Raw genomic sequence first — 13,356 nt, 5'->3', positions numbered from 1 at the left:
ACACATTGTGATGTATTTCATTACACCTTATGTCATCTTTACGGAGTCTTGCCCCACTATACGGAACGGACAAGTGTAGTGTTTCTAACGCAAGTCTCTTGTCAGAGATCACATTTATTTTGGGAGATTGCAAAATATGACCGTTTCATTCAAAACAGGAAAAATATATTGTTTCATGTGATAAGAAAACATGTTTTGTTTAGTTAATTTTTCCTCGAGCTAGCTTGCACGGAAGAGCAGCTAGCTAGCTAGCTAAAAGCTAGGCTAGATTAAAGACACCACTAGTAGTTAGGAACCTCTACCTAATAATTATCATCAAAAACAAACATCATTACCATCACAAAAAAATTAAACAGGAGGCAGCAGTCATATAATATAATTGGTATAACGGCCAATGTGTATTTTTTTAAATTAGTACTGAAAAAATAACTCACTTATAGGAATGGGTAAATGTTTACAAGTTGGCAGCTATCCCATAAAACCCATCACCGAAAACCACATATTTTCATCTTCTTCTGTGGTTTGGTAACTTCCTGTTCTTCGATGGACTCTGGCAGGACTGAAGACGATGCATAGTTTGAACATTTCTAAGTATGCCGTGTCTGTCTCGCAACGGAATCTTCAACTGCAAGGGTGCGTTGCGATTCCACTCCATTGTGGATGTTCCCATTTAAATGCATGACAACCGGCGCAACCTAATAGAGTTCTTATGGGTAATGTGAACTAGGCTTGAGAACAGAAACGCTGGCATCTTTCATAGCGAACTAGCGAGGGACGGAGAGAGAGGGAAGGCAGGCAGACAGTCAGGCACCTGAATCCATGCACTAGACCTATCTATGGGAAAATCAAATGCTGTAACTCGCAATGGAATGCTGTATATCGCGATTTCTTGGCTTGCAGTGTCTAGCAACTTCAGTAAAGCAGGGCCTATCTTTGATGAATAGGCTAGAAAAACGCTGAAGACTGAACACACTCACTGAAGACTGAACACACTGGCATTATTAGTGAAGAGAAAGAGCAGGCAAGCCAGTTTGAGGCTGTATCGCATTAGTGGAAACCAAGACTGTTCTCAGGACTGGTCTGCAGACTTTTTTGTAGCAGGTTAGGAGAACTTACGCAGCAGGTTAAGATAATTTACATGGCAGGTTCGGAGTATTAATGTGGCAGGTCAGGAGAATTAGGTTAAGGTTAGAAAAAATGCCCCCCCAAAAAATCCAGATGACGTGACTTCAGAATAATATTGTCTATTGTATAATTTCTTGGACCACTATTTCTACTAGACTCATGAGATTCCACAGGAAAGTGAGTTCAATGATTGTTCATCATCTTAGTCAACTTTTTGACAACTTCTACAAGTTGCTGCCAACTCTATTGCTGAGGCAGTCATGGGGACTTCCATAATAGTACACTGCTGCACCCTATTGAACGATACATGAATTGCAGTCCTTCATTCTGCACAGATACATACACTATATTTAAACAAGTATGTGGACACCACTTCAAATTAGTGGATTCTACTATTTCTGCCACACCCGTTGCTGACAGGTGTATAAAATCTAGCACACAGCCAGGCAATCTCCATAGACAAACATTGGCAATAGAACGGGACCGCCGAGTGCAATACTCACTACCGAGTTCCAAACTCCCTCTGGAAGCAATGATTGCACAAGAACTGTTCCTCTGGAGCTTCATGAAATGGGTTTCCATGGCCCGAGCAGCCACACACAAGCCTAAGATCACCATGCGCAATGCCAAGCGTTGGCTGGAGTGGTGTAAAATTCACCGCCATTGGACTCTGGAGCAGTGGAAACGCAGTCTCTGGAGGGATGAATCACGCTTCACCATCTGACAGTCCGATGGACGAATCTGAGTTTGGCGGATGCCAGGAGAACGCAACCTGCTCGAATGCATAGTGAAAACTGTAAAGTTTGGTGTAGGAAGATTGATGGGCTGGGCTGTTTTTCATGGTTCAGGCTAGACCCCTTAGTTCCAATGAAGAAAATCTTAATGCCACAGCATATAATAACATTCTAGACGATTCTATTCTTCCAACTTTGTGGTAACAGTTTGGGGAAGGCCCTTTCCTGTTTCAGTATGACAATTCGCCCGTGCACAAAGCGAGGTCCATACAGAAATGGTTTGTCGAGATCGTTGTGGAAGAACTTGACTGGCCTGCACAGAGCCAAGATCTCAACCCCATCAAACACTTTTGGGATGAACTGAAACGCTGACTGTCAGCCAGGCCTAATCACTTAACATCAGTGCCCGACCTCACTAAATCTCTTGTGGCTGAATGAAAGCAGGTCCTCGCAGCAATGTTCCAACATCTAGTGGACAATCCTCCCAGAAGAGTGGAGGCTGTTACAAAGCAAAGGGGGGACCTACTCCATATTAATGCCCATGATTTTGGAATGAGATTTTCAAAAAGCAGATGTCCACATACCTTTGGTAATGTTTTGTATAAAGGGTGAACATGGGTGAAGCATTACTGTAAGGGTATATGGGGGAAACACTTACAGAGTGAAAGTCAGTCTCATCCCTGTCATTCATGTACTAACTCAAGTGTAGGCTACTAGTTGAGCGTTTGGTAGGGGTGTACCTCATGGATAGGCCTCTTCACTGTAGCCTAATATACATTAATACAATTTTTTAACTCAGCAAACAAATGATTGTAGTTTGAATTAATTAAACCTATGATCTTGTAAGTGACAAGATAAAGGCTACATGACATACAGTATATAAGTGGACTGTGTTGCTAATTGTCATGGTTGTGAACAACAATGAAAGAATGAGAGAAACTGACTGACACCACATAGACATCCTGCTGAAAACCACATAGAGACACAGGGTATGTAGGCCTGTCCAAAGCGTAGAGACGGCCTTGTTTTGTGTTCACAGCAGACCACAGTGTGCAGGTTGGTACTTGTGAACATTTCGCTGTGTGGGTGTATGCATGGATGGGTTTTGTATTTATCAGTAGGTTGGGTCTGCAGAAGCCCTCTGCACACATTCATACAGACATACTGAACAGAACACAAGAGAAGAAACAAGTCTATTCCTCGGGCCGGAGTACATGGCACCAGCCCTACGCATGGTGTCCCCAGTTCACCAGCACAGCCCAGTGCGGTCTATTCCACCTCGCCGCACTGGCCTGGCTACGGGGAGCATTCAGCCAGGTAGGGTTGGGCAGGCTCGGTGCTCGAGACCTCCAGTGCGCCTCCACGGTCCGGTCTATCCGGTGCTTCCTCCACGCACCAGCCCTCCGGTGGCAGCCCCCCGCACCAGGCTGTCTCTCCGTCTCCTCCCTACAGGTGCTCCCGCCTGCTCAGCGCTGTCAGAGTTGCCCGTCTGTCCTGAGCTGCCAGAGTCGCCTGTCTGTCCTGAGCTGCCAGAGTCACCCGTCTGTCCCGAGCTGCCAGAGTCTCCCGTCTGTCCTGAGCTGCCAGAGTCTCCCGTCTGTCCTGAGCTGCCAGAGTCTCCCGTCTGTCCTGAGCTGCCAGAGTCTCCCGTCTGTCCTGAGCTGCCAGAGTCGCCCGTCTGTCCTGAGCTGCTAGAGTCGCCCGTCTGTCCTGCGCTTCCAGAGTCGCCTGTCTGTCCTGAGCTGCCAGAGTCACCCGTCTGTCCCGAGCTGCCAGAGTCTCCCGTCTGTCCTGAGCTGCCAGAGTCTCCCGTCTGTCCTGAGCTGCCAGAGTCGCCCGTCTGTCCTGAGCTGCTAGAGTCGCCCGTCTGTCCTGAGCTTCCAGAGTCGCCCGTCTGTCCTGAGCTGCCAGAGTCGCCCACCAGTCAGGAGCTGCCGGAATCGCCCCTCATGGTCGCCGCTCGAAAGGCGCCACGGAGGCGGGATAAGAGGTGGATAAAAACTATTGTGGTGTGGGGTCCACGTCCCGTGCCAGAGCCACCACCGTGGACAGACACCCACCCAGACCCTCCCCTATAGGTTCAGGTTTTGCGGCCGGAGTCCGCACCTTTGGGTGGGGGGGGGGTACTGTCACGTTCTGACCTTAGTTCTTTTGTTATGTCTTTGTTTTAGTATGGTCAGGGCGTGAGTTGGGTGGGTTGTCTATGTACCTTTTCCTATGTGGTGTTTTTGTGTTTGGCCTGGTATGGTTCTCAATCAGAGGCAGGTGTCGTTAGTTGTCTCTGATTGAGGTAGCCTTTTCCCACCTGTGTGATGCGGGTGATTGTTTTCTGTTTTGTGTATTCACCGTACAGGACTGTTTGGTTTTGTTCGTTCTCGTTATCTTGTTTTTGTGTTCATGATAATAAATTATCAATATGGACACTTACCACGCTGGGCATTGGTCCTCCTCTTCTTCCACCATAGACGAGCGTTACAAAAGTAGTAAGTTCCAGCATCGGAGAGGGTGAGGTTCCTCTTCAAATCAAATCAAATCAAATCAAATCAAATTTTATTTGTCACATACACATGGTTAGCAGATGTTAATGCGAGTGTAGCGAAATGCTTGTGCTTCTAGTTCCGACAATGCAGTAATAACGAGCAAGTAATCTAACTAACAATTCCAAAAAAAAAAAAAACTACTGTCATACACAGTGTAAGGGGATAAAGAATATGTACATAAGGATATATGAATGAGTGATGGTACAGAGCAGCATAGGCAAGATACAGTAGATGATATCGAGTACAGTAGATGATATCGAGTACAGTATATACATATGAGATAAGTATGTAAACCAAGTGGCATAGTTAAAGTGGCTAGTGATACATGTATTACATAAGGATGCAGTCGATGATATAGAGTACAGTATCAACGTATGCATATGAGATGAACAATGTAGGGTAAGTAACATTATATAAGGTAGCATTGTTTAAAGTGGCTAGTGATATATTTACATCATTTCCCATCAATTCCCATGATTAAAGTGGCTGGAGTAGAGTCCGTGTCATTGACAGTGTGTTGGCAGTAGCCACTCAATGTTAGTGGTGGCTGTTTAACAGTCTGATGGCCTTGAGATAGAAGCTGTTTTTCAGTCTCTCGGTCCCAGCTTTGATGCACCTGTACTGACCTCGCCTTCTGGATGGCAGCGGGGTGAACAGGCAGTGGCTCGGGTGGTTGATGTCCTTGATGATCTTTATGGCCTTCCTGTAGCATCGGGTGGTGTAGGTGTCCTGGAGGGCAGGTAGTTTGCCCCCGGTGATGCGTTGTGCAGACCTCACTACCCTCTGGAGAGCCTTACGGTTGAGGGCGGTGCAGTTGCCATACCAGGCGGTGATACAGCCCGCCAGGATGCTCTCGATTGTGCATCTGTAGAAGTTTGTGAGTGCTTTTGGTGACAAGCCGAATTTCTTCAGCCTCCTGAGGTTGAAGAGGCGCTGCTGCGCCTTCCTCACGATGCTGTCTGTGTGAGTGGACCAATTCAGTTTGTCTGTGATGTGTATGCCGAGGAACTTGCTACCCTCTCCACTACTGTTCCATCGATGTGGATGGGGGGGTGTTCCCTCTGCTGTTTCCTGAAGTCCACAATCATCTCCTTAGTTTTGTTGACGTTGAGTGTGAGGTTATTTTCCTGACACCACACCCCGAGGGCCCTCACCTCCTCCCTGTAGGCCGTCTCGTCGTTGTTGGTAATCAAGCCTACCACTGTTGTGTCGTCCGCAAACTTGATGATTGAGTTGGAGGCGTGCATGGCGACGCAGTCGTGGGTGAACAGGGAGTACAGGAGAGGGCTCAGAACGCACCCTTGTGGGGCCCCAGTGTTGAGGATCAGCGGGGAGGAGATGTTGTTGCCTACCCTCACCACCTGGGGGCGGCCCGTCAGGAAGTCCAGTACCCAGTTGCACAGGGCGGGGTCGAGACCCAGGGTCTCGAGCTTGATGACGAGCTTGGAGGGTACTATGGTGTTGAATGCCGAGCTGTAGTCGATGAACAGCATTCTCACATAGGTATTCCTCTTGTCCAGATGGGTTAGGGCAGTGTGCAGTGTGGTTGAGATTGCATCGTCTGTGGACCTATTTGGGCGGTAAGCAAATTGGAGTGGGTCAAGGGTGTCAGGTAGGGTGGAGGTGATATGGTCCTTGACTAGTCTCTCAAAGCACTTCATGATGACGGATGTGAGTGCTACGGGCGGTAGTCGTTTAGCTCAGTTACCTTAGCTTTCTTGGGAACAGGAACAATGGTGGCCCTCTTGAGGCATGTGGGAACAGCAGACTGGTATAGGGATTGATTGAATATGTCCGTAAACACACCGGCCAGCTGGTCTGCGCATGCTCTGAGGGCGCGGCTGGGGATGCCGTCTGGGCCTGCAGCCTTGCGAGGGTTAACACGTTTAAATGTCTTACTCACTTCGGCTGCAGTGAAGGAGAGACCGCATGTTTCCGTTGCAGGCCGTGTCAGTGGCACTGTATTGTCCTCAAAGCGGGCAAAAAGTTATTTAGTCTGCCTGGGAGCAAGACATCCTGGTCCGTGACTGGGCTGGGTTTCTTCCTGTAGTCCGTGATTGACTGTAGACCCTGCCACATACCTCTTGTGTCTGAGCCGTTGAATTGAGATTCTACTTTGTCTCTGTACTGGCGCTTAGCTTGTTTGATAGCCTTGCGGAGGGAATAGCTGCACTGTTTGTATTCAGTCATGTTACCAGACACCTTGCCCTGATTAAAAGCAGTGGTTCGTGCCTTCAGTTTCACACGAATGCTGCCATCAATCCATGGTTTCTGGTTAGGGAATGTTTTAATCGTTGCTATGGGAACGACATCTTCAACGCACGTTCTAATGAACTCGCACACCGTATCAGCGTATTCGTCAATGTTGTTGTCTGACGCAATACGAAACATCTCCCAGTCCACGTGATGGAAGCAGTCTTGGAGTGTGGAGTCAGCTTGGTCGGACCAGCGTTGGACAGACCTCAGCGTGGGAGCTTCTTGTTTTAGTTTCTGTCTGTAGGCAGGGATCAACAAAATGGAGTCGTGGTCAGCTTTTCCGAAAGGGGGGCGGGGCAGGGCCTTATATGCGTCGCGGAAGTTAGAGTAACAATGATCCAGGGTCTTTCCACCCCTGGTTGCGCAATCGATGTGCTGATAAAATTTAGGGAGTCTTGTTTTCAGATTAGCCTTGTTAAAATCCCCAGCTACAATGAATGCAGCCTCCGGATAAATCGTTTCCAGTTTGCAGAGAGTTAAATAAAGTTCGTTCAGAGCCATCGATGTGTCTGCTTGGGGGGGGATATATACGGCTGTGATTATAATCGAAGAGAATTCTCTTGGTAGATAATGCGGTCTACATTTGATTGTGAGGAATTCTAAATCAGGTGAACAGAAGGATTCCTCTTGTGGAGGTTGTAGACACAGCTCTGTGTAGGAGACTCAGCATCAGGGCTGTTCTCACACTGATCACTCCTGTCTACATGGGTGTATTTGTATTTGTCATTGATCCCTGTTAGCTGCTGCAAAGGCAGTAAAGGATTAGTCTTTCCAACAGGACAACGACTCTAAGCACACAGCCAAGACAACACAGGAGTGGCTTTGGGACAAGTCTCTGAATATCCAAACAATTTTTAAAAACATCTCAAGGATGATCAATGGAAACAGGATGCACCTGAGCTCAATAGCAAATGGTCTGAATACTTGTGTAAATAAGATATTTCTGTTGTTTACATTTGAAAACATTTTCAAAACCTGTTTTTGCTTTGTCTTTAGGGGGTATTGTGTGTAGGTTGATGAGGGATTTTTTTTAGAATAAGGCTGTAACGTAACAAAATGTGGAAAAAGGGAAGAGGTCTGAATTCTTTCCCGAATGCACTATACAAATACAGGTGTGCCAAGCTTGTAGTGTTTTGGCATATAGATTTGATATTTCAGTCATTTATTTCTAATACATTTGCAAGCATTTATAAAAATCTGTTTTTGCTTTGTCATTATGGGGTATTGTGTGCAGATCAGGGTACTGAAAAAATAGTTTAGCTTGTTTGTTTCCAAAAGTGTTTTTTTAGCTGTCCCAATAGGATAGCCCTTTTTGGTTACAGCTAAAACCCTTTTCAAAGAGGGTTCAACATAGAACCCAAAGGGGATCTACCTGGAACCAAAAAAGGGTTCTCCAAAGGCTTCTTCTATGGGGACAGCCTAATAACCCTATCAGGTTCTAGATAGGACTTTTTTTAAAGAGTGTACTTAGCACATATAACTGAGGGGGAGAGGTCCGGAGTTATCGTCCAGATGAACAGATGAAGAGAGGTGTGAAAAGAGCGTGTGGTTTTGATGCACTGAGAGGTGTGGTGAGAGCTGAATGCCAGTCTTCCTGTAGTGCAGGTTGCTTGTCTTCAGCAGAAAGAGAGAGAAATAGAGAGAAAAACAGAGAAAGAGAAAGAAAGAAAGTGTGTGAGAGAGAGAGAGAGAGAGAGAGAGAATGACACATGTAAGGCTCACCACAGTGGAAAATAACAGTTGGTCAGTGTCACTGTCTAACCCCCTTAAATCATCCCCTCATTTACAGTCACTTAAATACTTTGCCCTTTAAAAAAGAGATTCAACAGCGAGAGAGAGCGAGAGGAAATACTAAGGGACGAATAACATCATGACAAAGGCAATTTAAGTTGAACTCTTTATTTATCTTTAGAAGTGACAAATACTGCTGGGTACTTTGGCCCTCAGGGTCACCCTATAAAAAAATACCAATTCATTAACACACACAACAGAGATCTAAGTTAAGAGAGGTCAAAAGAGGCAACTATTCCCCTGTGACCATTAAACAGTTGTGTTTTGACTTCTAACTCCTCTCTAACCACACCCTGAACCACTGAGCTGTGTGACCTAACTGCGTTGGAGAAGGCTACAGTGGCCCTGAGGTACAACTCACAAACACTCCAGAGTTATTTTCTGATTTACGTTTCAAAACATTTAATTTACCTACACATACAATATAGCAAGATTTAAACTTGTATTGAAAGATATGGCAAATCAATGTATTCAAAGATATGGCCAACCAATTTCCCTCCCGTTCCATCCTCCTGTACTATGGAGCTCTAACTTAGTTGGAGAGGGCTACAGTAGCCCTGAGGGACAACTAACAAACATACACTGCAGAGATTGATTGATTTACATTTAAATCCATTTCAGTCCATGTAATAGAACTACACAGATTCAATGTAGCAAGATTTAAACTTGTTTTCAAAGATGTGGCCAACCAAACTTCCATCCTCCTCCACTTTATCATCTTGTAGCAGCATACACTACATGGGTGTCCAGCTCCTTCTCTCTTCTCCTCTCCATCTTCCTCTTCTTGGAGGTGAAATTCAGGGCAGCATAAATCAATGAATCTGGATATTGGTTCTGTATAACATCATGAAAGTGGCTTAAGTTGTAATTTTCTGTTTCTGAATTGCTTACAAAATGTCACTGAAAATAGAGTATTTAACAATATAGTATTTACCTGATCATTTTGTGGTTGTCTTTGAGAATCAGGTCCTGAATATGATATTAAAGAGAGACGCGAGAACGGATTAATGGATCATTCCATTCTAGTGAGCACACTGTCTCTTCTGATAGTCAGTGTGCAGTATATAATGGGAAAACGTTCACATTTGAAGTGTAGTTCACAGGTCGCATATGATCATGAAATCAGCTTCTACCTGTGTTGTGTCTGTTTGTGTCTCGTCTGATCTTGAGGACCAGGATGAGGATGACTATCAGTAGAACAGCAGTCACAACACCCAGGATCACAACCAGGGTAAGGAGGTACATGGTTCCATCATCATCCAGTCCTACCAGACCAATAGTTAAACTAGACCCCATCAATCTAACAATTACTAGCTCACATTAAAGATATGGGTTGAAATTGATGTTTTAAATGATTTTCACCATACAATAACAGACTAAGCATACCGTCAGGACATTGCTCTGGCTCTTTGTCAGAATCCTTGTAACCTTTTGGATGAATAGGAGAGTTTAATAGAGTTTAATATTCCAGCTACATAAAAGTTGATTGAACACTAACTTGTTTCCAACTCTTTTATGTGCATACCTATAGCACAACATTTCATAGCATTCAGTAGTCACAGCTGAGAAATTATTGAAAAGATTACCTTGAACCATCAGGAAAGTCATGTTGGTGAAGATGAAGTACTCATTGTACATTCCACAGCAGTACAGACCAGAATCAGCTACATCCACCTCTGTGATTTTGAGGACGATTATTCTATTGCTGATGAACATTTCCATATGGCTGGGCTGAAAACCATTGTGATGCTTGACATACGGCTGAGAGCTGTACATCGACGCGATGCACAGAGGCTCTGAGACGTTGACTTGTTTGAACCAGGCAACGTGTCCTGGACCTTTAAGTACATCAGTACACTGTAGGGTGACATTATCCCCAGGATGGACCACCACTGAGAGTGGCGGAGAGAACAACATGACAGGGGTCAAACCTGAAGGAGAGAAAACAGATTTAGAAACATAACTTTCTGTGTAATTCTTATGGAAAGTACATCTGGTGTGATTGAATAAAAAGCTATTGTTCACACACAACAATGTTTTGCACACATATACTACATACACACCTAGACACAGTCACACATGTTTGAATGACCAAATCTATTAAAGTCTGAACTGGAGAAACTTACAGAAGCCGTAGAGGACCAGAGCTGATACATATATTCGTGCCATTCTGTGTGTAGGTCTGCATTGAGATACCAGTTAGGAAGGACTGAATCTTCAAATAAGAGAGACGAATGTAATTTCTGATAATGGGCGGGACATGGTGTGACAACCAAACAGCTGCATACACCACAATTTAATAGTTGGGTTGAGAGAGAGAATGGGTAAGATATTTTAATTGTAGACTGATGTTTATCAATCATAGAGGTTCTCAAAATATACAATTGTAAATTCTCAAAATGTATAACATTTATTTCAGTAGACCAGCTGGTTAATGATATTTCATCCATTTTAAAGTAATAACCTTTGAAAAAAAGATAGTATGAGAGCATATATTCCAAATCTGAATCTGTTTTCTCAATGATGATGAATTGCATTGGATCTAATAATTGTATTGGTCGGGAGACCCCCTGGAGTGGGTAAGTATTGGCTGGAGTTAGTGGTAGTTAACCATTACCATAACCATGTCTTTGTCTACACCCATTCAGCATCGTTCACACCCTCTAAACCCATCGCTTTAAGGATTCACATGTGAGGCCGTGTACTATACAACCAAAGATTTAAAGACTAAAGACTGGTTTACACTACGGGTGTCTTCATAAATTCAATATGGAGTGCCAGAGTGTGCTCTGGACGTTCGTAAACTCAGAGCGTTGTCAGATTGTCCGTTTGTAAATTCTGAGTGTTTCGCTCTTGGAGCCTTCAGAGCACATACCGGATGCTCTGGCTGAGGAATAAGGTTAATCCGAGCGTTCTGAACTAACAACAGTCAAGCACCCAAGCTAACTGGCTAATGTTGGCTAGCTAGTTCCAGACACAAATGAGAGCTGGTTGGCTGTTTTTATGTCATTCAGAGTGACTGAAACTGTGCTGCTGGCAACAATTTAATTGTGCTCTTTTGCTACAGTTACTGACCCCGGACATATTCAACAGGTGTTGAGCGTTCGTAAATTCGTCAGTTTTTCTGCACTCTCAGACGATAGTGCTCAGAAATCGGAGTATATAGCCAGAGCGAATATACCAGATATGTCAATTGACAGTTGTCACAGTGACATCATGGACATTCTATTGAAATGGTTAATTGTATAGTGGAGTCTTTTGTTTAGACATGTAGCTAGCTAGCTAAACAATTAACCATAATCCCAACTCATAACGTTACTACCCTGCATGAATATTCAGGTAGCTAACCAACCAGGTTCAATGTTAGCTAGCTAACATTAGGCTACAACTAGTAATGCAAATGGCTCTGAGATACAAATACTATTGCTACACAGATAATGCACGTAATGTATCGACTTGACTCAGACTCGGGAATCATTGACTTGTACTTTATTCCTGGTCTCTCAAGCATAGCCTCCCTCTGTTTCTCTCGTGACTTCTCGTGCCCTGCTGGTATTGCATCACTAGGTGTCGCTAATACACTACATCCCTCCTCTTCATAGATGTTTGACTAACCATTGTAAACTGCAGATCTATGCATTATAACATAGCAAAACATTGTCTAGTACTCAAAATAAAATATCTCTTGTAGTCAGTATTAACATATTTTCCAACAACAACATACTGTAATGTTTATTTTCTTTAAACTACCAACAACAACTCTGGTTACATTGCTGGAACTCTTTTGTTAGCTATGTTTATTTGAGAAGAATTCTTGCCAGAACATTTCTGGGGTAGACTGCCCTAACATTGAGACTGTAACGGAGATTATTCTGTTCCATTTTGGCAACATGTCTATCTAACATAGCCCTTCAGACACACAACTTGTTGGCTTGAGTCTTTGGGGTCAAGGCTGTAGTTGAATGGCCTTGTCAGGAGCAGGCACTTGTCTTGGCAGTGTATCAGGCTCTGCCCGGTCTGTCACTTGTAGTCCATTGTCCTAACTGTGGTTGTATCCACCGTTTCACGAAAGAATGTTGCATGATGCTCTGTGAGTCTTCTCAGCGCTCCGGATGTGGTTGCCAGATAAATCTGCCACAGTAGTTTACTAGTCCAAAGAAACTCCTTACTCCAGTAGCGTTTGTCGGTCTGCGTGTGTTCTGCACCGCTTCCACCTTTTACTGTACTGCCGTTCTTCGAGAGAACGTGGCCCATGAACTCCATCTCCGTCAGTTGGAATTCACATTTGTCTGTTTTATCATTTTGTATAGAAGGTGTGTTTGTGACTTGACTTGATACAATCAGTTTTATCTTTGTGCTGCACATTTTTGAGAAATGTCCATCTTTGCCACATGTTTTGCATTGTTTACCTTATGTGATGGAACATACCCGTCCAGTATGGCCCTCCTGACCACATCTGAAGCATTTAACAGTTTGGTCATCATTAGATGGCTTGCTTTTGTTGGATGAAGAAAATATTGTTATCATTTTTTCTATTTTGTTCCATTCCCGTCTGGCTTGTTTTTGTTCACTTTTCCCCTTTAAATTGCATTGACATTTAGTCTTTCCATTCTGGCCGCCTGCTGATCCACAGCCTCCAATGCTCTTGCTATATCCATTAGAGTGGTGAGAGTGAGGTCCCTCTCGCACAGAAAACATTTGCGCAACACATTTGAGTGACACTTGACAATCAGTTGGTCCCTTATGAAATTGTCTTTGAAATCTCCACAATCACATGTAGCAGCCAACTGTTTCAGTTTGCTCACAAACGTGTCCACTGATTTCCCCCTGCGCTTGTTCAGCTTGCCTAAAAAAATGTCTCTCGTAGGTAATGTTTTTTGTGTAGTGAAGTACTCGTTTAGCTTAGTCAA

General features: G+C 44.3%; 1 protein-coding gene across 1 annotated transcript; it reads right to left on the bottom strand.

Moving 5' to 3' along the window:
- Positions 1 to 8,544: 8,544 nt before the first annotated feature.
- LOC112214963 lies at positions 8,545 to 10,656 on the bottom strand. Its single transcript, XM_024373995.2, has 6 exons — positions 10,573 to 10,656; positions 10,033 to 10,377; positions 9,833 to 9,874; positions 9,580 to 9,711; positions 9,381 to 9,415; positions 8,545 to 9,280 (listed from the first exon to the last, which is right to left on the bottom strand). The coding sequence occupies exons 1-6, from the start codon at positions 10,613 to 10,615 to the stop codon at positions 9,161 to 9,163; spliced, it is 717 nt and encodes a 238-aa protein (XP_024229763.1). The 5' UTR covers positions 10,616 to 10,656; the 3' UTR covers positions 8,545 to 9,160.
- Positions 10,657 to 13,356: the final 2,700 nt, after the last annotated feature.

Source organism: Oncorhynchus tshawytscha, linkage group LG15 (genome assembly GCF_018296145.1).
Source record: "Oncorhynchus tshawytscha isolate Ot180627B linkage group LG15, Otsh_v2.0, whole genome shotgun sequence".
In the NCBI taxonomy this organism is placed as follows: Eukaryota; Metazoa; Chordata; class Actinopteri; order Salmoniformes; family Salmonidae; genus Oncorhynchus; species Oncorhynchus tshawytscha.
Note: the sequence above shows the minus strand (reverse complement) of the source record. Positions and strands in the feature narration are given on the sequence as shown.

Bases quoted from the DNA above. Each gene is read 5' to 3' on its own strand.
- LOC112214963 (XM_024373995.2), bottom strand. From the start codon at position 10,615: ATGGCACGAATATATGTATCAGCTCTGGTCCTCTACGGCTTCT. The intron at 10,378-10,572 runs GTAAGTTTCTCC...TCTCTCCTTCAG, and splicing joins TCTGGTCCTCTACGGCTTCT to GTTTGACCCCTGTCATGTTG. The intron at 9,416-9,579 runs GTAGAAGCTGAT...TATCATATTCAG, and splicing joins CACAAACAGACACAACACAG to GACCTGATTCTCAAAGACAA.